At 49.1% G+C, this 22623-nt stretch overlaps 1 protein-coding gene across 2 annotated transcripts in view; it reads left to right on the forward strand.

The window, feature by feature from the left end:
- LOC127469952 (chromatin remodeling regulator CECR2) overlaps window positions 1–20263 on the forward strand; it is a 94454-nt gene extending 74191 nt beyond the window's left edge. Inside the window, exons 7-19 of one of the 2 annotated variants that reach the window (XM_051784895.1) lie at window positions 795–964; window positions 1698–1775; window positions 6563–6719; window positions 10071–10200; window positions 10479–10516; window positions 10615–10706; window positions 10981–11107; window positions 12510–12943; window positions 14087–14215; window positions 14309–15131; window positions 17169–18576; window positions 19423–19528; window positions 19793–20263. In XM_051784895.1, the coding sequence (XP_051640855.1) occupies window positions 795–964; window positions 1698–1775; window positions 6563–6719; window positions 10071–10200; window positions 10479–10516; window positions 10615–10706; window positions 10981–11107; window positions 12510–12943; window positions 14087–14215; window positions 14309–15131; window positions 17169–18576; window positions 19423–19528; window positions 19793–19798 (3698 nt within the window). In that variant the 3' untranslated portion in view covers window positions 19799–20263. The remainder of the gene's footprint in view (window positions 1–794; window positions 965–1697; window positions 1776–6562; window positions 6720–10070; window positions 10201–10478; window positions 10517–10614; window positions 10707–10980; window positions 11108–12509; window positions 12944–14086; window positions 14216–14308; window positions 15132–17168; window positions 18577–19422; window positions 19529–19792) is intronic. The other variant, XM_051784896.1, reaches the window with a different exon arrangement.
- The last annotated feature ends 2360 nt before the right edge of the window (window positions 20264–22623 follow it).

Raw genomic sequence — 22623 nt, forward strand, 5'->3', positions numbered from 1 at the left:
GGAACCACATTCCCCCTCTCCAGGTGGGTGTTCCAACCACCATGCAAGAGAGCCCTTCCTTCACAATTAGTATTCAAATATTTCACACAAGGTGGAACAGCTCAGAGTGTCTTGGTAGTTGGGACATGCTCAGAGCGGTGGGTGATCTGCTTCAATCCCACTCTGGATCAAGCAAGGATGGGATGTGAACTTCTGGAACTTCCCCCTCATCTGGCAGCCTGATGAACCCTGTCCTTCGCTTCCTCTTCTGTTCTTTCAAGTGCCTGCGAACAAAATGTTTCATTTGGGGAGAACGGGGGGATTTTTTCACTGCAGAAAAGGTTTGCAGTGCTTAAAAAAAAAAAAAGAGCTTATTTCAAATTACAGTATTTTTTGATGGGTTTATTCTGCTGCCAGACTAAATCAGATGTTTGTATTTCCCCATGTCCTGCTCTGGCTGACAGCCTCCATTACAAGAAGCAAATTAAATCCTTTTCTCTGGTCTGTCATAACTGGAATGTAGGCTTGCTACAGGGATGTTGTACTACCTGTGTATTGCCATTTCCCATCATTATTTCTTCAACTGTGTGTTTCCTCTGTGTCTTGGCATCACTTTCAGTGTCACTAAGGGAGGTAGCAGCGCTTCTGGTGGATGAGGAGAGCTTTGGGTCTATAGCAAAGAGCACGTTTTTCGTAACAGTGGCCATTAACAGTGTCTTTTGCTCTTCCTGAGCCCTGAGGAGAGAAGAGAAGGGATCAAGAAGAGCTGTTAGTCATAACTGCTGTGGAGATAACATCCTTTCATGTTTTTGAAGGGTCCCAAGGGCCTGGCCGTGGAACATGGTGGCTGCTGTGCCAGACGGAAGAGGAGTGGAGGCAGGTCACAGAGAGCTTCAGAGAGAGGACTTCCCTTAGAGAGCGGCAGCTCTACAAACTCTTGAGTGAAGACTTCCTGCCGGAGATCTGCAACATGATTGCACAGAAGGTGAGGAGACATGACATCCTGTTTACCTCTCTTTGACCGCTTCCAAGAGCATGGACGTTTGCTGAGTGAAGTTGCTGAATCCAAGCAGAGCCCGTCACCCCACCTCCAGCCTCCAAGTGTCATGGATGTGGGGGCTGTTCAGCTTGTGGGGGGGGGAAGGGCTCTCCCCCGTGCTGTGGCAGGGCTAGAGTTGGTGCTCGAGGATCTGGTTCATGGTTGCACGGCGGCGTTGGTAGGAAGGCTGAAGGGGTTACTGTCTTCAGCCATGTTCTGTGTCCCTTTTCTCCTAGCAGGGAATTCGCTGTGCTTTTGAACTGCTGCGATTTACAGCCTAGCTTTTCTATGCAAACTGCCTGTGATTCCACTTTTACTGCCCTTTCTCAGCTGGCTCTGCTGGAGGGGCTCTGGCTGCTTTAGCTGTCCTAGCTAAGTCTGCTTGAGCTGGTTATGTCAGAGCCCTGAAACTCTGAAGGGTATTGTCCGTCACCTGAATGTTTTCAGGTGGGACAGATTTGGAAAGGGATCCTTTGGCTAGATGGCTTTGTAAAATGGGCTCTGCAGCCAGCGTGATGTTCTTGGATTGAGTTCAGTTTGCTTGTTTGCTACCCTTGTAAAGCTAATAGGGATTTCATGGTCACTTCTAGCCCCCAGAGTTTCTCCTGCCAGTGTCACCGATGTGCCCTAATTTCCTCCACTCTCTTTTTCCTTCCCTCAATTCTCAACCCTGTTTCAGGAGAAGCGTCTGCAGCGGACAGAGTTTTCTCCCAGGTGGATGTCTGACCATCAGCCCATCAAACCAATCAAGCAGGAGGTGAGGGGGGGTGCGAGGGGGAGGACGACCGAGGGAGGCGAGAGCAGATGCCTCCTAGGGGAAAAAATAAACCGCAGCATCGCTATTCAGTGGGAAGGAGTCGCTTGAAAGTGCTTGTGCTGAAAGAGAGATGGGTGGTAATGCCCGTCAAAGGCAGGCTGACACTCAGGGTTTCTATGGCGAGCAGGGAGGTGCTGCCCTCTGGATCGCAGAGGTAACCGGCCTCGCTGCAGACTCCGGTGCAGCTGCATATGGAAATCTGCACTCAGTCTGGGGAATTCCACTTCAATGAGAGTGCTGGCACATTCGAGGCAGTTCAAAGAAAAGTTGAAGAAGGATGAGAGGGCTAGAAGAACCGGCTTACAAAGGGAAATGACAGAAATTCAGCCAAGGGGAAAACGTGAGGCTGCAAACACATGAGGATGTAGATAGTGCTGAGGGAGAGAAGAATGACTGATGCAGCATGCGGAGCTGAGCTAGGAGGGGGTCAGCTGGAAATGGAAGTCACAATGTAGGCAGCTTAAAGAAATGCTTATCAAACTGCAGCTATGTTGGCTGAAATGGCTCTTTCCGTGCCTCTTCACCCTCATCTCCTCCACCCCATCAGTGTAACAGCACTGCTGCTGCCGCTCCTTGCGGGTCTGTGCAGTGAACCAGACCCAGGAAAATGACTGGAGTTAAATATAACCTTTTTCTTTGGTCAGGGTTATTTTTAACATAGATCAGTTTTCTGATCCAGTTCACCACACAGCCCCCAACAGTCACGCCGGCACAGCCAGGCATGTGGTGCCGTGGAGATGGGGGGTCTTTGAACTGGCAACTGCTGCCCAAAGCAATCGGTCAGACAACTCGGGATTAGCTCTGGAGGAAAAGATTGTCTTGATTCTATCAGGTTGTGGCATAATCTCTCACCGCAGATGTAATCAAAATGTAGTTACCTGGTGTTTTGTCAGAGCCTGGGAAATAAAGCTGCAGGGAATATTCCACATGAGCCGGAGTCAGAGGTTCCCGCAAAACAAAGGAGAAAGTAGTTCCCTGCAATAAATATACTTACTTGGAACAGATAAATAAAAGGAAGGAAGAACCTCTCATCATGCTGCAGATAAAAGCCTGCCGGGAGGAAAATAAGACCCCAGTGATGGTCAGTTTGGGGCCAGAATTGCTCTCTGCAAAGCCCACCGTGCAGGGAGCGCAGGGACACGTGTTTGTTCACAGGCAGCAGAAATCCCAGGGGAGGAGGGGAGTGGGAAACACATGGAGCCTGAATGATGCTAATCAGTACCGCAGGTGCTCCAGGTCTGCTGTGGCAGAGGGCTGTTAATTGCTGCCTGTGGGCCACTGAAATGTTTCCAGCGAGCGGGGGGCCCTCCTGGCTCCCGGGGCACAGGGAGCCAGTCAGTGTGAGGGTGGTGATGCTCACAGCGCTCCCCAGCAGGATGTGGCAGTCATCCCTGCCACTGGGGAGCCAAGGAAGGTGCAAGCATGTCTGATATCTTATTTGTCAAGTGAGGGCGGGCAGCAGGCGAGCCTGAGCCTGGGGGAGAAAACCTCGGCTGAGTGCAGGTGACCCCTTCCTCCTGGCTGCTGCTTCAGTCCAAGATGTAACTGCTCCATGGGCTCCTGATCCTGCAGGGGATTTCTCAACAGGTGGTTCAGATTAGCTCCTCATTAAGAGCCGCCTGAGCAGCACCCTCATTAGGATCACGCTGTGGAAACCTGAGCGGGAAAGGTTTGGCGGATGAGAGGCCAGGGTGTCCAGGGCATTCGTGCCTCCTGGCCTTCTGCCCCTGAAGTCTGATACCAACTGCCTGGAGAGCAAAGCAAACGGCAGGAGTTCGGGCAGGAGTTTGGCCCTTTCAGGTCGCAGGGCCAGGGGAAGGCAGCGATGTTGTGTCCTGGAGTGCTCTCTACCGGAGGGAAGGAGGCGGTGATGCTGTGGTGGCAGTGGTTTTTATCCTCCAAGTGGGGAGGAAGCTGGAGAAACGTCCTTTTACCACCTGTGTGGTCAGGAAGGAAGTTTAACTTGAGTTTGGTTCTTGTTTTTATCATTCCAATAGACATCGGCTTCCACCACATCTCATAGGAGTTTGCTGGTTTGTGTTCGCGGATTTTTTTAACCCTGAGTTGAGCACGCTCATCCCCAGTGGGCTTAAGGGGGACACCAGGCAGAGGGTCCCTCTGAAAATCAGGTTGTTTCTGTGTCTGAAGTGTCTCAAAGAGCCAGCATTGCTGCTGCCCTGCAAGTGCTGCAGGGAGCAAGTGCCGTTGTGGGTGTCTGCTGCAGCCCTTGGGGCTCACTACACTGCATCTGTGGTTTCTGCTTTTCCCTTTTCTTCTTCTGCTTCCTACATCTAGTAGGATGACACCCTTCCTTTGCTTAAAATTGTCCTCTTGCTTTGTCAATGCCATATTTGTGGTGTGTTTACCTGGAACATGCTATGGATTCGATGCCATTACAGTGTAGGGTGCTGAATGCACCCTGCAGGCTTGGAAAGGTTCTGGTGGTGAGCACTGCAGCTTGGATGTTGTGTTCATGTTTCCATAGGACATGAATGGTGAAAGTTGTATGAATCCAGGGAAAGGGAAGGTCTCACCTGTGTACCAACAGAAAAGATGGCATGTCATGCCAGGCTGGCTTAGATCTACTGGTTGGAGAGTTTAAAGGCTGATGGTCACATCCTCAATAAAACATATTAGTGTACCAACTTCTGATGGCTGGTTCCTGCTCACCTCTTCTAATTGCTGCAGAGCCTGACTTTTTTGGTTCTTACTGCTATTTGAAGATTGATCAAGAAAGTCAGAGGTAAACTGTTTGACGACGGTCATAATCAGACCTGAAAGGAAATTGTTTGCAGGTCATGAGTAGAAAATCGGATGGTAGAGCATTTGAGAAAGGGATATGAAAAGAATCAAAAGTGTAAGTGTAGAACCCAATTCTGTAGGTTCTTGACCTCTTGTACTTGGCAAAGCACTTTCAGTCCTGAGCATCCTGGCGTTTGGATATTGATCAGGGAGAAAAGCCCTGAGAGACAACTGGAACTGGAAGGATTGCTTTATAAGGAAACATTTAACCTAACTGGAGAAATGTGGGAGTTTTGTGTAAGTGTCTGAGGAAGCCCGTAAAGGCTGGAATATGGCTGAAGAACAGAAGGATTTGTGCTCACCCAGAAGAGCCTGAGAATAACTGGATGGAATGAGGGGTTGAGAAATGAACTTTAGGCTGAATGTGAGGAGAAGCTGGCTAAGCTAAGGCACATGGGCTCACAGAATGATTTTTCTAGGAAAGGGATGTACAAGTGAACTACTAACATTTGGCAAATATCTAAAAAGGAAAAGATAGGCAGAGTTCCCTCATGGTGAGATGATGCTATAGGGTTCACCTAAAAAGATTGGTGTTTTTGCTGCCCAGTCTGTCTCTAAATGCAGGATATGGTCCTAATTTTGTCAAGAGTCCCATCACCCTCTCTTTGACACTTCTCTGTGACTGTTGGTGGTTGAAATATAATTCTCTTAAAATATTTTTGCTGCTGGAAATAGGGAGATAATTCATAATGCTCATCCACAGGGAGTTGGAGTGGGACTTTGTAGGGCAGCTCAGGGCTGTATAGGGGAAGGGGAGGCAGAGGGGGAATGAATGTACAGTGAAACCAGACAGCATTTCTAGGTGTTTATCAAAACAGCCCCAGGTTCCACTCCTAGGCAATGAAACAAGGACAAAACAGTAATCATGGGGCCAGAATTTTTTTTTTTTCTGGGGATTAATAATGGGCCTGGAGAAGTTGATGATCTGAGCAGCAGCCAACGGACCCCAGCTGATTGCTAATCCTCAGGAAATGCCTTCTGCTTAAGTGGTGGTTGCTGGTTATTCCCTGAAAATGAAGTTGGAGCAAACTGTGTGTACGCTGTTCTTTTCTGATTGATATTCCTTGCTGACAAGGCACATGTATCTTGGTCTTGCAGAAGTCAAAGGGGTGGGAGTGGCTGGTGGATGACTGATTCATTTGTCTTATCATTAATTTAAGCTAATAAAGATAATTCCACACTTCCATATACATATCTTGCACTTCATTGGAGAAATAGGAGCAGGCGATCCCTGGTCGGGAAGCCTGCAGTCTTAAGCAGGATCAAACACAGCCTTGGAGCCTGCTGGCAGTGGGGAGCTGAGGAAGTGGGGCAATAAAGAGCCAGGCATCCTGGAGTGAGAAAACTGGTTTTGGGACCCAGCAGGAAAACTGTCCAAATAAACAAACAAGATGTAGTTCGGGGGAGATTAGCACACAGAAATTTTGAACAGGAAAGGAAAACATTCCAAACGATACCTCGATGCAAGGCTGTACCAGTCTCTTTTCCTAGTGAAGTACTCTGTGTTTTATAGCAGAGCCAGGTTTGGCAACGTAGTTCTTTCTGCTCACACTTCCCACTTGGAGCTCTGCTAGCTGGAAGAGGTAGAGGTGTTCTGTGGTGCTGTCAACAGCCTGAATCCTTTGCCCAGAAGGGAAGGGAAATACTCACAGTGTGTCCCTGACAGAATGGCAGCTTGTCTAACCCATTGCTTCTCCTTCCATTGTCCTTGTATCAGTAGGATTTCATTGCTTGACAAATAACTTTGCTTTACATGTTGCTTTTCATCTAGGAATTCATGCGTACAAATCCATTTTTCCCTTTTTTTTTTTCCTCCCAGCCATTCATTGTAGGTTTACTTTAATATTTGCTCAAAGTAATCCTTCCTGTGCTCAGACTTGAATAAGCCAATGCATTACAGTTTTTGGTGCCCTGTTCTGTCGCAGGTAAACCCGAATGTGCTGAGTTCCATGGAGAAGCAGAGGCGCAGGGAGGAAGAGGAGGAACGCCAGATCCTTATAGCAGTGCAGAAGAGGGAGCAGGAACAGCTGCTAAAGGAGGAGAGGAAGAGAGAGATGGAGGAAAAGGTCAAAGCAGTGGAAGGTAACGTGCAGCCAAGTGTGAAGCAGAAGGAGAAGTTTTCAAAGCCAAGATTGAAATCTTGAATTAGGATCTGCCATTTACGTCCCTCCCCTGCCAGACCTGCTAATGGGAATATCTTTTCTTGCACTTATCTGTGATAAGTTGGTCTGACTGTAGCTTCTTTTCCTTTGCCTATCTCCCTTGGTGTTGGTGGCTGTTCTCTAGTATACCCTTTGACTGTGTTGTCTTCCTCAAATCATGCTTATTTTCTCCCTCAGCTATGCTTTTTTTCCTGCTATCACATTGTTTCTCAGTTCTCTTCCATCTCCCCACTTGTCTCCTTATGGATTTCCCTGTGTGCAGGATTAGCTGGATTTGCTCTTGCTGAATAGCATTTGATTCTTTTGGCCCAGTCCATGATGAAAGAAGAATTCCCTTTGAGGAGAAAGGGAAGGGGACAACATAGGAGTAGCAAGAGTAACATTTTTTTCCTGGCCTTACCAATTGGAGAACTAAAGATGAAGGGACCAGGCTACCAGAACACCAGAGGTGGCAACTTCACATGTTGGTTTGATTATTTTTTTTTTTGGTTATGAATTAAATGCTGAGTTAAACTGTTCTGCAAGAAACAAATGTATTTAATGTATTTAATACATCAGCTCAAGGCACAGACAGCAGGCATTCAGCTGTGGCATGTAGGCATGGGTGTCAGAGCAGGCTCATTTCTGACCACCTTCTCTCTGTCAGCCTCCCTTACGGGACTTCCATGAGCTGCTGCTTCTGCCACAGTGACTGGCTGGGCTGTTGCAGTTCTAGGGAAAGGCTGAGCATCTTCAGAAAGCTGTGGTGGTAGTGTGTGGCAATATCAGTATCCTGAGTCCTTAAGGGGATAAATAATCAGAAAAGGAAAAAAAGATTACGTTCATGCAAACCTTGTAAACTTTCCAAGATGAAACAGTCTGCTACCAGATGTTTGGTAGCATGCCAGATGTTATCTAAGAATAGGGTTTTTTACCTGCTTACCTTTCTAACCTTTAGAAAATCCAATTACTTCCTTGGCCTTCATATATTCCTGGTTGCCAGTCCTAGCTAATCCAGTGCTTTAAACTGAGACTCATCCACCTTCCATATCTGCTGTAGATATCTGTTTCACCTTGGAAAATTGCATATTCTCTGTGCTTTTAATTCTTCATCTGTATAGACAAAATTAATCTTGAGGTTCCAGAGGAGCTGCAAAGATAAATGTTCCTGTAACATGGCTTTGCTTTGGGATAAGCCACTTCCTTTTCTGGGTAAATGCAATCACTACATCATCTGATTCAAAGACACCAGAGCCACTCAAAGAAATTAGCATACATTCATAGCTTTTCTTGGCAGAGGTGCTTTTATTTTGGTTTAAACTCATCTCTAGTCCTAGGTCTTCTGTAGAGGAAGGATGTGAAATACAAGGTGAAATATCTGCTCTCTGATGAACTTAATTAGCACTTCACCTTCTTCTCAATTTTGAACTGTATGCCTGTTTTTTAAAACACGTTCCTGTTTCCAGTCTGAGATTTCACTTCCCCCCACTCCAATGCACACCCCAGGTAGCAAGTTTCCTGCTGGGCCCATCTGTAGTCTCCTGAATTTATGAGTTAAGGCAGCTTTCTAGATTTCTACCACAACAGCAGGTTAGAGTTTCTCAGTTCTCTTTCCAGATGCTGCTTTGTCATAATCTCTCACAAACATGACTTTCTAGCTGGTTGAGGTACTTTTTAGGGCACTGTTTAGATTTTAAAACTGCTGGGTAGGACTCGACCCAGGCCAACAGTGTGAGAATGAGCTCTGCCTGATATGTAACATGCTGTGTTAATCACTAGCTGTGGTAGAGGTTCCTGCCATTAATCCTGACTGAGATCCAGTCTGGTACCAGGGTAGCGCTCCTCGATTCCTGTCAGTTTACCGAGTCACATCTTTGGCAGGCCTTGGAGGATTTCTAAAATCTACATCACCTTACCTCTTGGCTGCTGTTGCCATGAGATTTTCCTTTTGCTGCCCGAATTATTGCTTCATGTTTTCCTCAGCTTTCTCATTGCAATGCCATCTGAGTGATGCTAATTTTAGGAAAGAAGCATGAAGTACTGAACTGTGCTTGGACAGACTCAGATAATCTCTGTTACCTGCAATTGGATGTTGAACTTATCACCATGAAATGTTATAATAGATGCTGTTACATTCTGTAGGACACCTCAGAACCAAGTCCTATACTCCCAACTTCAGTGCTGCCCAGAGTCTTCTAACAGGAAATTCAGGCTTTCTTTTACCAATGTTTGACATATCTGACCATGGATGTCCCTATAAATAACCACTTTGTAGCTATTCCTACATTTTTTGTGCCCTCAGCTGCTATCCCAAGTTTGTTTTTGACCGACAGAGTAAGACATTAAATTAACATTTTTCCACCAGAACTGGTACTTCCTGAGTCTTCGACATTTTCCAAATATGAAGCTTCTGATAGAGGGTGTTAGCCAAGTCTCTCCCATCTTTCTTTCTCTCTGGGTGTTCCCTGATGTGGCCTGTTTTCAGGGGTCCTACTCCTGTGACATCTCCCCTTGAACACTACTTTCACAGAATTCTGCTCCTACGCAAGGTTGGTCCAACCACAGGTGTTTTGCAAGTCAAATGAATTCAGATTTCTTATAAGAGAAAGGAAATGAGGTTCATAAGAGCCCATAAACTTTCTATTATGAAGCAATCTGTTAGCCAGCTGTCTGGTTGCAAACCACAGGTTATATTACTAGAATTGCTTCTTCCTGTCTCTCACCTCTTTAAATCAAAGCTGTCCCAGTGGTCTTCCTGTGTGGCAGCTTGTTTGCTCTGGCTGCTGGCCATGAAGACCCACCTGAGCAACCTTCCCAAAGCTAGCCATGATCATGGAGGATATTAATGTCCCCAGTTACTCATTGCCACTTAGCTGGTAGAACTTCACCCTTCCTTCTGCACTGCTCTTCGTCCCCTTCAGTGCAAAACCAGCTGCCTTGAGTTTACCTGCCTGAGCCGAAGCACCTAAAGGAAGGTAACAACAAGCCAGCTCTATGCCTAGGTCTGGTTGAACTTCTCTCTCTGTACCACACCACTTCTGGAAGCTGCCTAGGGGAGCATCTGTGTCACAGCAATGCTTCAAAATTGGTGATGGTAAACCAAGGGAGGATGAAGAGGTGTGTTGATGGTGCGCTGCATTCTCACCTCACCTGCTCCTGTGCTGTTGCTGCTTTTGCCGAAAGAGCAAGACCCTCTCACTGGAGTTCTTGAGAGCTGCAGGACATGCCTTCTTTTTCCCTGAAAGAAGTTGACAAGTAGTGCTGAATGTTTTTTCACCTCTTCCTACTGCAGAACGGGCCAGGAGGAGGAAACTTCGTGAAGAGCGGGCCTGGCTGCTGGCACAGGGAAAGGAGCTCCCTCCTGAGCTGTCCCACCTGGATCCCAGTTCCCCTTCCAGGGAAGAGCGAAGGACCAAGGATATGTGAGTACCCAACTGGGCATTGCAGCACGTGAGTGCATTGAAGTAGTGAGTATGGCAAGGAGAGGAGTGTAACCATTCACAGGAGTGAGGAGGGAGAGGTGAGGTTAGAGAACAGTGAGGAGTAAGGTGGTAAACATCTGAATTTGGTCCACATGAGAGGAGTGTTTGTGATGAGGCCTGTTTGTCAGCATTGTGACACTGTGCATGGATGGAAGGGAAGATGAAGTACGAGAGCATGTCCTCAATCTGCATATTCACTGTGGTGCTTCTCATTGCAGCTATGAACTGGATGATGAGTTCACAGCCATGTACAAAGGTTAGTCCTGCCCCAGATTTCCCCTTTGCTTGACTTGCTCAAAGTGAAATCCTCCCCTGTGTGTGTGTAACCGTTCACCTTTCTCTTGCTAACTCCAGTTCTAGATGTGGTGAAAGCTCACAAGGACTCTTGGCCCTTCTTGGAGCCCGTTGATGAATCCTATGCTCCCAACTACTACCAGATCATTAAGGTATGGAAAGTGATCCAGCCATCTTGACTGATGCAAGGAGGCAGTTTTTTGGAAGTGTTTTGATATTTTGTGGGCTGTATTAGTCTCACCTCTCAAACTGCATGTCTCCAGTAGTCCTTTCTAGCCTTACAAGTCAAGAAAACCAAAGATGAGAGGCTTCCTCTCTGGAGAGCATCCTCTGCTGCCCCATCCCCTCTCTGAGGAAGCTACAGCTCCAACTTTGTACACCTCACTATGCTTGCTGTCACTGAAGGGAGGTTTGGTTGTATTTCAGGCCCCCATGGATATCTCTAGCATGGAGAAGAAGTTAAATGGAGGTCAGTACTGCACCAAGGAAGAATTTGTGGGTGATATGAAGACCATGTTCAGAAACTGTCTTAAGTACAACGGTGAAGGCAGTGGTAAGAGCAGTAAGATAATAAATTCGTCTATTTGCAGTGCTCAGTCAAAGCAAGCAGTGATCTCTTCCTCCTCACCAGTCCTTGATTTGTGCTTCTTCTCTTTCAGGATATTTTTGGGAGACCAGATGAAAGAGTAGGAGCTTCTGAGTAATAAGGCCTGGGGTTTTAGTGAGGCTTTTAGCACAATTTGGCCGTGCTGGAAGGGGCATGGGATACTAAGGACTGCCGTGTTGGTAGATGGTGACAGCAGAACATATAAAGAGAAGAAAGTCTGTTTCTTTCTGAGCTCATTCCTTCGTGTGCTTGTGTGTGCCTGTGTGCCCCTTTTTCTCATAGTAACTAACACAGATTCTGAAAAGCATTGGAGTCTGGTTAGCTCCTAGTGTTTGAGTACTACAGTGAGGAGTGAACCACGTTTGTAGTCCTTTGGATGGAAAATGTCAGGTTTAGGTTCCTGGTCTATTGAATGAACAACATGAGTCTGCAAATGAGAAATCCTGGGTTTAATTGCCATGCCAATTAAAAACTAAAACTCTGCATGTTACTTAGGTAAGAAATCAGTTCGCATATGGTGAGTCATCACTGCAGACTGTGTCTCACCAGCAACACCTTGGAAGGGATAACAGTTAGGAACTGATCAGCTTGTTGCTGTTGGCTGCAAGTAAAAGCATACCTGCACTGCCACTGAGAGAGCTCTGTCCCCCAGGGAACTTCAGGGTTAGTTTAGTGGAACCAACTGGAAGGTCATTTGCTTCAAGGCCTTGTCATTAACACCTCTCACATGTCTTTTCCTTCCTACCCACTCAACGAAAAGTAGAAGCCCATCTCAGCAGGGCTGTCCTGTGGAAATGGTGCACTGGGGACTCTGGTGTTGGCAGTAGCTCTCATGTCAGGGCTAGCAAATGCTTTAGAAACTGTACATGAATAAATGTGTTTGCTGATTTTCCTCTGTCTTGTAGCCTATAGCGGAGATTCGAAGGAGTCCAAGAAAAGCCTCTGAACGTAATCAAATAGCCTTGCTGGAAGTTCACATTTCTTCTCCCAGCACTCTGCTGGCTAACTGTGCACTGTGCAGGTCACACATCTCTGTGAGCAGAGGTAGTGCTCCTCTAATGTAATTCTTGGCACTCCTCTGGAACAGAGTTAATGCTGACTCCGCAGACCGTGCTGCCAGTGGTACTTTGTCATGCCTATGTGCCTGTCCTCTGGTGGGGTTACTGAACAGATCTGTGTTGCTTATGGAAGTTTAGGAACCAAAGCCAACTAGTTAGAAACAAAAGTCTTCCTCAAAGAAACTTGGAGGAGGGGAGATGATTCATCTGATGGGGAAAGTCTGATGTTGCGTAGCTGTTTCTCTCTATAAGGCTCCATTCCTGACGTTGTTGGGGTTTTTTGACTGCAGAATATACCAAGATGGCTTACAACTTAGAGAGGTGTTTCCACCGAGCAATGATGAAGCACTTCCCTGGGGAAGATGGAGACACAGATGAAGAGTTTTGGATCAGAGAAGATGGGAGACGAGAGAAGAGGAGCCGGCGGACCGGCCGCTCCAGCACGGGCAGTGTTTGGACTCGGTCGCGAGACCCAGACGGGCCAGGCAAGAGACAGCAACGCCTGGAAAATGGAGGAAAACCTCCACCATATCGAGCTACTTCCAGGGCTCCTGCTTCTTCCTCTTCTTCTTCTTCCTCCTCCTTCTCCTCGTCCTCTGTAGAGGACCCAAGTGGCAACCCAATGCAGACTACTCGGGAGGTGGGCCCTTCCAACGGGCGAGGCTTCCCCCGCTCCCTGCAGTACGGCGGCATGCCCAGCCCTGTGCCACACCCTGGACAGATGGTAAGGACCAGCCTCCGCTGTTCTGCGCCCATCAGACCTGTGGAGGGAGGGAGGAATGAAAGGGGAATGAAACTTTCTACTGTGAAATCCCTACTGTCTGGCAGGGACCTTTTCCCAGAGATAAAGGGTCAGAGCTGTGGTTTCTCCAAGTGAAACTTTCCAGCACTTAGATTTAAACTGATACAATTTCAGTCTTCGCCACACGAGCTGGGAACAATCTCCTAACGTTTCCCATGGCCAGCATGTCCCTGTGTAGTCTTGCACCAGCCCTGGTTTCCCCAGTTCTCTTCTCTCCTTAGAAAGTTTTACCCCATTGTGCATGGGAAGCTGTCACATTTCCTCTCTTAACCTCCAGTTTATGAAGCTGAAACAAGCTGGTCTTCTTTTGTCTCAATTGTTTACAGATGCCTGGTAACTTTGTGCCATCTGTGTACTACTGCATTTCGTGCCTTGAGTATTTATAAAAGCAGTAAACTAAATCAAACAAAGGCCACCCTGGACTGCAGCAGTGACCTATCTTTAGCCCAGCATTTCTTCTCTGAATGCCACCTGTTCTGCCTCCCGTCTGGGCTGTTCCTCACACATCCTTCACTGCCTTTTCTGTTTTAACCACTGATTGTGGTAATGGTGGTGTGGTGTATCAGCTGCACCTCTGAGATCCAGGCTATCCCTTGCTCTTTTAGCTGGAGATCAGACAAAATTTTTAGAGCGATTCTTCTGATGCAGATAGTGGCAGGCAGTAGGGAGAGCTGGAGGCATCAAGTATTTTGAAGGAAGTCTAGCACATTCCCTCATTATTTTCCTGCTTCCATAGTCTTGTGGTTCACTCCTCTTCTTGGAGCAAACCACTGCCCTCTCCAGTCTTCTTGCTTGCTCCCAAGTACTTGAGTGGCAAGTGAGCGTATTGCAACCTAAAAGCAGAGGTGAGTGACTGGGGTGTGAGAGAGCGGCTTTGGCAAGGGAGCTGTGTCACCTCCTAGAGGGGAGTCTACAGGTTTTCCGTGGTATCTCCAAAAAAGTCCATCTGCTCATCCGTGTGGTACCTTCAGCCTTGGCTTCCCCCAGCCTGTGGTTCTTCTGTTGCTTTTTTGTGCTTCACACGCTGTTTTGTTTCTCCTCCCTGCACCCCTCCCCGTCCCCCAGAGACCAGCCGTGCCAGGAACGTTTGGTCCCTTGCGCGGGTCGGATCCCACGAAGCTGTACGGCTCTCCACGAGTGCCTGAGCCCCATCCTGGAGACCCGGTCCAGCAGCACCAGCACTTTGCCATGCAGGTAAGGAACACTGCAGCACCCCAGGACCCACAGGTGTGACAGCTCTCACTGAGACCCACCTCATGTCTCTCTCTCTCCCTGCCTCCTCTGCAGCCGGCCGTGGGACTGAGCGAGCACCGTGGGCACCGGCTGGCCACTCCGGAGAAGCAGGCGTGCGCGGGACCCACCCATGTCTCCGGCCTCGGCCCCCGGCCGGGCACGCTGCAGCTGGGAAGGGTCAGCGGCCCCCCGCCCGACGCCGTCTACCCGCCAGCCCAGTTCCAGCAGGGCTTCCTCCCGCCCAGGCACAACGGGCCCCCGGTGAGGCCGCCGGAGGGCTCGGAGGTCCCCCCGGGGCACATGTACCGGCCCTACAAGTATCTGAACCGCGCACACCCAGCCCTGTGGAATGGCAACCACGGCCCCGCTGGCCAGGCTGCCATGGGGCCGGAGGAGAAGGTGCCCATGGGGCCAGGGCCCTCTCTCCAGCCACGTGCCCTGGGTCATATGATGGACCCCCGGGCCATGAGGCCGCCGCTGCCTCCCAGCCAGTGGTCAGAGCAATCGAATTTCCTACCTCACGGGGTGCCTCCTTCAGGGTATATCCGACCGCCCGGGAAAGCCGCCGGCCAGAGGATGCCACAGCCACCGGCCGCTCTGTTTGGGGCACCGCCTCAGGTTCAGAGAGGGTGCCAGGGCGGGGACTCCATGATGGACAGCCCGGAGATGATCGCCATGCAGCAGCTCTCCTCCCGCGTGTGCCCGCCGGGAGTGCCTTACCACCCTCGCCAGCCGCCCCCGCCACACCTCCCCGGACCCTTCCCCCAGCTGGCCCACGCTGCCTCCGCCGCCGGCGTGCAGCCCCCAAAACCTGTCGTGGGAAACGGGAGCTCGCAAGATCCAACCGGGCAGACCATGGAGATGGAGAGCAACCAAGGTAAACCCTTGAGTGCCCACTGGTATTGTTGACTTTCGCTGCCTGCACATCCCAGAAAATAATTCAAATTTTGATTAAATACTTGAGAGGGACGCAGCTTTTACATGGTTTTTTATTTTTTTATATATAAATTGGAATACGTTTTCTAATCCATCCATCACTTAGATTTTTCTAGGCTGTTTTGTTTCACTGTAGCCTGCCAGAAGTCCTCTCTGTCCCAGCTATACCTGCAAGTTATCAGTTTGCCATGGGGTACAAATGCAAAACATAGGCTGTGATGCTTTTAGAGCTCACTTGGAGTTAATATAAAAATGGGATCTGCAGAGAGTTAGGTAAGGAACTTGGAGTTAATATAAAAATGGGATCTGCAGAGAGTTAGGTAAGGAACGGAGATGTTGTATGAAATAGCTTACATATATAAGGAGTATATATTAAATATACTCCTTTAAGTGTACATCAGTATGACTTATCCTCTGAAATGCACGTCTGCCTTGTGAGCTCTGAACATCACAAAATCTTCGCACAACAGGACTGCCCAAAAGCCCCTGAGCAGCTGTATCGGTTCATGTGGGATGGCAGTGTCTCGTGTGTGCCCTCACAAGTTTCTTTCCAGTTGAATTTCATCTGTTCTATCTAGTAAACTACAGATTAAAAAAAGAAAAAAAACCCCAACCTTAAAAATAAAACCTAAAGTAGAGATCAAAATAACACAGAGATCAAAAAAATTTTTTTTTCATTAATTCTAGCTGGTAAACTAGAGATCAAAACCCTTGTATCTTTTATCAATCCCTTGTGTGCCTTGCACTAAGAGGAAACTCTTTCCTTGTGTGGCATTGCTTAAAAGTTATCATCATAATTTAACTTGCTGGATATAGAACAGAGACCAGGGAAGGACGCTGAGTGATTGCAGGACAGAGTACTCTCATCTTCAAACCACAGTTGGTTAAAATATGGCTGCGATCAGCTCTGCAGCATCTCGGTGTGCAGCAGCGCTTCTGCTCATGCTGTAGGCAAATGGCGTTTGTGGAGGGTGGGTTTAAATTTGGTATTAGGGAGAAATTCTTTACTGCGAGGCTGGTGAGGCACTGGCACAGGTTACCCAGAGAAGCTGTGGATGCCCCATCCCTGGAAGTGTTCAAGACCAGGCTGGATGAGACTTTGAGCAACGTGGTCTGTTGGGAGGTGTCCCTGCCCATGGCAGGGGGGTTGGAACTAAATGGCCTCTAAGATCCCTTCCAACCCAAACCATTTTATGATTCTGTGACCAGAAGGGGCAAGGCAGCATCAAATCAAAGTGCTGCTACTCTGACTTCTTATCTTGCTGTCATGTGGACCCCACTATGGTATTTCCCAACTCTACCTCTCCTTCAGGCAGCCTCTGCACCCCTGTGTGTCAGACCAAACGCACGTGCCATGTTACTCCAGTGGAGGTGTGACTTAGCAGTGGCTTGCAAACTGCAGAGTGTCTGTGTCATGAGGGTTCAGCCCATGTGTGCCATCTTTCCAAGAGCGGTGCAACCTCATGAGTAGTTTTCAAAAGATCTCTTTCACAAAGAGCAGCTACTAAAGGTCACCCAAATTTGAAAAAAAAATGCACTTCAGAATTGCTAAAGATCTCTGAAGGAAAAACTGTGTTATGGGTGTGGGAGGAAGGCTGCAGCCCCAGAGAAGAGCACTTGTGCTGATGCCATGCTCCAACAGCCCTGTAGAGAGGTTTGTGTGGACGACAGGACATTGTAGGCTTTGGAGTAGTGACAATGGAAGGACCTGCACACTTTAGAAAGTCAGTCCTTTTTCTCTTTCGTTTGCATAAAAGTGGAATGCTTTCTCCATCCAGTTGTTAGGGACTTGTTTGGCAGAGCTGCCCAGCAACTTTGGGTCAGCAATCAAAGAGGTTTGGTAGATCTGGTTAACCTGGCAGGAATTACTCTTTGGCATGTGTGTTTTGGGTGAGCATGAGCAGGCATGTGCATGTGTTAGGCAGAGAGGGACGATTTCCAGTTAGACCGGTGTGTGACTTTCTTCTCTCTCTTTCAGTGGAGACACCAGCAGGCATGGACGAGAAGGCTCAGTGCATCAGCATTCCCGACGGGGCCTATGCCAAACTCCTACCTCATCCCAAGCCCCCGCTGCCCATGGAGTGCGCCAGGCGCGCCTTGCCCCCGGATGGGGAGGCGGATGGCTCTGGTGTGAAGGGCGAGCTGAAGGCAGGGCAGAGCAAAGGTGCATGGTCAGCAGAGAGCGGCTACACCGGTGACCCAGGCTGCGTGAGGGACCTGGTGCCCGCCTCCGAAAGAGGGGGTCCCCTGCCTCAGAACGGGGCGGCGGGCGAGGGGCCGGCAGCTGGCACCGAGGGGAAGGGGCTGGCTGCCAACCTGCTGGAGAAGCCCCTCTGTGGTGGGGGCAAGACTCTGCCTGAAGCAGCCGTGCCTTGCATGGGGCAGGGCACCGGCCTTCCTGGCGTGGATGCCGGCTCCATGGGGGCCACCCCCAACCAGTATCACCCTCTGTACATGCCTGGTCTGGAATACCCGAGTTCGGCTGGACGGTACCACATCAACCCAGGCCTGCAGGGTTTTGGCCCGGTGATGGGCGGGAAGCCACCTCCTCCTGCCTCCCACCCCCAGCATTTTCCCCCACGGGGTTTCCAGCCGAGCAGCGCCCACCCCGGCGTCTTCCCGCGGTACCGGCCCCCCCAGGGAATGCCGTATCCTTACCAGCCACAGCCTCAACCTTCCTACCACCACTACCAGCGACCGCCCTACTACACCTGCCCACAGGGATATTCGGACTGGCAGAGGCCTCTCCACCCCCAGGCCAGCCCCAGCGGGCATCCCAGTGCCCACCCGCCCCTGGCCAGAGCCCCGTTCCCAGAGCGGGGGTCCGCGGGCGGCCTGCAGGGCTGCGAGGCACTGAGCGCCGCCCTGGCCTCTCCCAACCGCATGGACGTAGCAAGTGCCAAAGAGGTTTCTCCAAGTGACGGGCAGGATCTGGGACCTGAAGATGAGAAGTCCGAGGAGTCCCAGGAAAGACCAGAGAGTCCCAAAGAGTTTCTTGATTTGGACAACCACAATGCAGCCACAAAGAGGCAAAGCTCGGTGGCAGCGGGGGAGTTCCTCTACGGAGCACCCCCACCTCACCTGAGTGCAGGGATGGGGTTTGGCCCGTCTGCTTTCCCTCCCCATGGGGTAATGCTACAAACTGGCTCTCCTTATGGATCCCGACATCCTGCCAGTCACTTCCAGCCCAGGACATATGGGTCACCCATGAATGCCCACTCATCTCACCATCCAGCCTCCAGCCAGGCCAACGGCCTCTCTCAGGAGGGCCCCCTGTACCGCTGCCGAGAAGAGAACATGGGTCACTTTCAGGCCTTGCTGATGGAGCAGAGAGGCAGTGGAGGTGGCATGGGGGGGCCACCCCAGGACTTGTATAGACCCTCGGGGTAAGACTGTGTTTTCTGCGAGAAGGCAAGGTGGGAGGGGGGTGTGATGCCTGGGTGACAGTCACTGTTGGTTATCCTTGAAAGGATGTGGCTTGAAGTCAGAGGAAATGGCAAATGAAGTTGAAAGTCTAACAGGTGGCTCAGATCCTTGGAGTAAGAGCTCTCCTAAGATGGAGAGAGAGTCTCAATGCATCTCCTTAAAACAATCATGGAGAGCCTGTTAGCCTGCCCCATCCATCCCCACATCAGTACTTTGTTTCATCTAACAGTGTTTTGTTAATGTGTAATTCAGGGTTGTGCATCTCTTAGTCAAATGTACTCTTGCCATTTTCTTTGCAAGTGTTTTATTTCTTCTTGCTTATAGTGGGGCAGAGTAGCTGACTAAATTGGAAGTTGGCCTCTTGTTATGAACTCCTTTAATGCTGCCTTCTTTTTCCCCTCCTCTTGATTCGCTCCTCCTCTCTATGTCAAATTTCCCTCACAGAAAGTTGCTTCTCACTGAGACTGTGCATATCACCTTTTTTTCCCAAGTGGAAAATTCTGCTTCTCCAAAAATTGCATGTTCAGTTTTTACTGTTCAATTGTTACTGTTTTATCCTCGTCACAGCATGACAGTCCTTCCTTCTTCTAGTATTCAGGGAACTTGGATTACAGCTAAGCCTTTGGGGGGAGTAGCATGGATTAAGGGTTGTGTTTTGGGGGGAAACCAGACAGAGGAATACACAAGACTGCATGCTTGTATGCTAATGTTGTATGTATGCATTCAATGAAGTAGTTTGAACCAAGAGTAGGGATTTGCTCCTGATATTCATGTGCTAAAATTCTCTCCATTCAACCTGACTCCAGAATGCAAATGCATCAGGCTCAAGTTCCCTTCCCGAAGATGCCTACAGCAACAATGTCCCGGGAAGATTTGACATCACAAAAACCATCAGTGCTGCCTCTGGATCAAGTAAGGACTGCTAGAGAGAGCAGAGCTGAAATGCAAGTCCTTCTCTTCCCACTGGTTAAAGGAGTAAAGTGTTTGATTAGAGTGGGAGGAACTGGAGGAAGCTGGGAAATTAACTACTGCTATGCAAAGGAGTCTTAGCTGACTGCAAAACATAACCTAGGCAGATTGATAGTGCTACCTTTGAACTGGTTGCATGCAATCATGAGGTCACTCCTTTCTAAAGCTGCCAGTTAAAGCTTCCAACCCTTGTTCTTCCTCTTTCAGAGCTAGTCCAAGGAAGGAAGGACCTCATGAAGACGAAAGCCACACATGATTTGGACACCCAGGAGGAGGGGCAGGCCTTCCTCCCACCCTCCCCTCGCCCGAGCAGCATGTAGCTTCCTGGGTCTGTGGAACATGGTGCCGTGACGGCTTTTGTGTTGGAAACCCGGGGCGGTGCTGGGCCCCAGCCAGCCGAGCAGCTGGCTCCCCACCACAGGGCAAGCACCGCAAAACTAGTGGCTTTCTGTGACCGGAGACTGCGTCTCATTCAGGGTTTGGGGGAATTTTCGGGTGGGGAGGGCGGGGGTGGGGGCAGAAACTTTCATTGACTGCTAAACTCAGGTATATTTTTCAGGGTGGAAGAGGACGATGATGAAATTTTACTTGTAGTATTAACGTGTGTGTTTTGGAGCTGGATCCAGTTTACAGAATTTAACCTGTTGCCTTTCTAAATAAATTTCTGTTGTTGGTGAATGTATTGTACATAATGGGGGAGGGGGTGGGCCCAGCTTGTAGTGGGCTTAGCACTGGAGGAATCATTAACTGTTTACAATCATATCACACTGAAATCTTTCAGGATAGGGTGAGGGTTCAGGGGGGACCGGGGAGAGGCGAGGGAATGTGTGATGGATGACTTGCTGTCCTCCTTCCTGTCCTCTGCAACCAAGACATGACCCGACGGTTGGTTGACTTAATAGCATGAATTGCTCAGGAGTATAACATGTCCTCCACTTTCTCTTGCCTTCTTCCTCCTTCCCTTCTCACCCCCATCTCCACTCCTCTGGATCCAGGGCCTGAGTGCACTTCCAGCTCCTGTCATCATGGGGGAACAAGGAAACCAGGACCAGGAACTGAAACCAGGGCAGGACACTCATGGCATTGTCCCTTCTGCTAGTACAGGACCCTTCTCCCTGCCTTTTTCTGATAGGAGAAATGTGTGCTCTAGGAAACAGAAAATGGCGTAACTGGTCATCTTAAGACTTATTTTGGTGAAACCAGCACAGCTGTGGGTGCAGCAGCACCCATCCAGTAAAACAAACTTTGTGCAAATCTGTACTGCCCTGCTGCTTGAGGAGAGGAGCCAAGTCCCCACCTTTGTTTCTCTGACCCTGGGCTATATTCACTTCTTAGCAGCAGCAAAGCAGAAAGTACCACAGGCTTCCTGACCGCTCTTGCTTGGTAAGGAGGAGGAGCAAGAGGCTACCTTGGGGGAATGGTAGGATTACTGCAGTGTGAGCCATTTGTTGGCCTGTGGAGTTGGATTTGGCATTCGCAAGTTGCAGGTGAATCAGAAAGCACTGGTTCAAAGTCAGGTGTTAAGGTGGCACAGCTCAGGGGCTGGGGGACAGGAGGGCTGCGTGCTCGAGTTGAGGTGGTTTTTTTGTCCTCATTGATGATGTAGCAGCAGGTCCTACAGGACTAGTGGCAGCTTCCCTGTGCACAGTCTGCAGGGGCTCTTCTCAGTACTGTACTGTGGAACCTCTGTGTGCCAGCATCTTGACAACCACTGGTGTTCAAAGGAGTTCGGCAGGACTCTCATCTGCATTTATTCACATCTTAAAGCTAACAGGCACACACAGTTGGCTGTTCTTGGGGGAGCTGGGGAGTTGTTACTCTACGAGGCTGGGCAGCAAGACTTGCTGGGACTGTAACCTGGTTGTACTGGGGTGGGGACAGTGGTGCAGTTTACAGGAGGATGTGCCAGTGTGTCAGATAGAGTATGCTAGCAAGAGCACAAGCAGCAGCAGAAGGAGGACAGAGCAGCATGCCCTTTAGTCTGTGGTACCAGCATGGGGAGGGACTGTCTCCAGGTTTCTGGAGAATTCTTCTGGCTGCTTTCTTGTCTTGGATGGTGCCATCACCTGAATCTTTAGCTGGATTTAACATCCGTGACTGCACCACCTTTGTCCTACTTCGTGTAGATCTACCATGTGCTGGCAAAGCTGTTCAAGCAAATGGCAGGTAGCATCTGAGTGAGTCGTTACTCCTTCTGTCCTAAGCTTTTGGAAGCACACAAAGCCTAAAAGATGAGAAATTACCCTTTCCTGAAATAGTTAGAACATGGAAGGACTGCTGTGTTAGTGCCCTCTTACCAATGAGCCTCACTGCTCTGTTGCTGCAGTACTTTTGCCTCTGATGAGCTGTGTAAGGCCAAGGCATTTTCCAAGCCTAACAGGAGTTAAAATTCATCTTACAGCTGCAGTTCTCACCCACTGCTGCAGCCAGCATGTGAACTGTAGCTGCTGGCTGCTTAGGCCAGTGAGTTGCCTGGGACAGCTGGTTCCTCTGCAAGGGAAGATGTCAGTGTAATGTGAATTACTTACAATATCTATCTATAGGATACATTAGGAAAAGGAAGGTGATTTTTTGGTGTGGTTTTTCTTTTCAGTTGCGTTCATCTGTCAGGGAGCAGTTGTCACTGGTGGATTGATATGAACTGGAATAGATGATCCTGAAGGTTGTCCTTTGACTGAGAAGTGCTCTCCCCAGCCAAGAACATTATGCTATGGCTCTTCTGAATTTGTCCCGTATCTGAGGGTTTGCTGCTGGCTCTTCAGCTGGTAGTTGGTTTTCAGAGGTGCCCCAGCTGCTCCAAAGGCAGCTCTTAGTCCTTCACTGAAAGGAGATACTGAAGCAGTGATAGGTATTTATAAAAAACTGTGCAAGTAGAACTGCTCTTCAAGACAATAAACCTGGGACAAACAAGAACACAGTTGCTTCTCCTTGTAAAATAATCTTGGGTTCACTGTACATTTAAAAGCAGATAAATGGTAAAATATAACTTGTAGCAAAGTATTCAAAACTCTAGAAATGTGAATGTAGATCCTGCAAAC

This window comes from Manacus candei, unplaced genomic scaffold (genome assembly GCF_025592945.1).
Source record: "Manacus candei isolate 608988 ecotype Guabito, Panama unplaced genomic scaffold, ASM2559294v1 h1tg000018l, whole genome shotgun sequence".
Classification (NCBI taxonomy): domain Eukaryota; kingdom Metazoa; phylum Chordata; class Aves; order Passeriformes; family Pipridae; genus Manacus; species Manacus candei.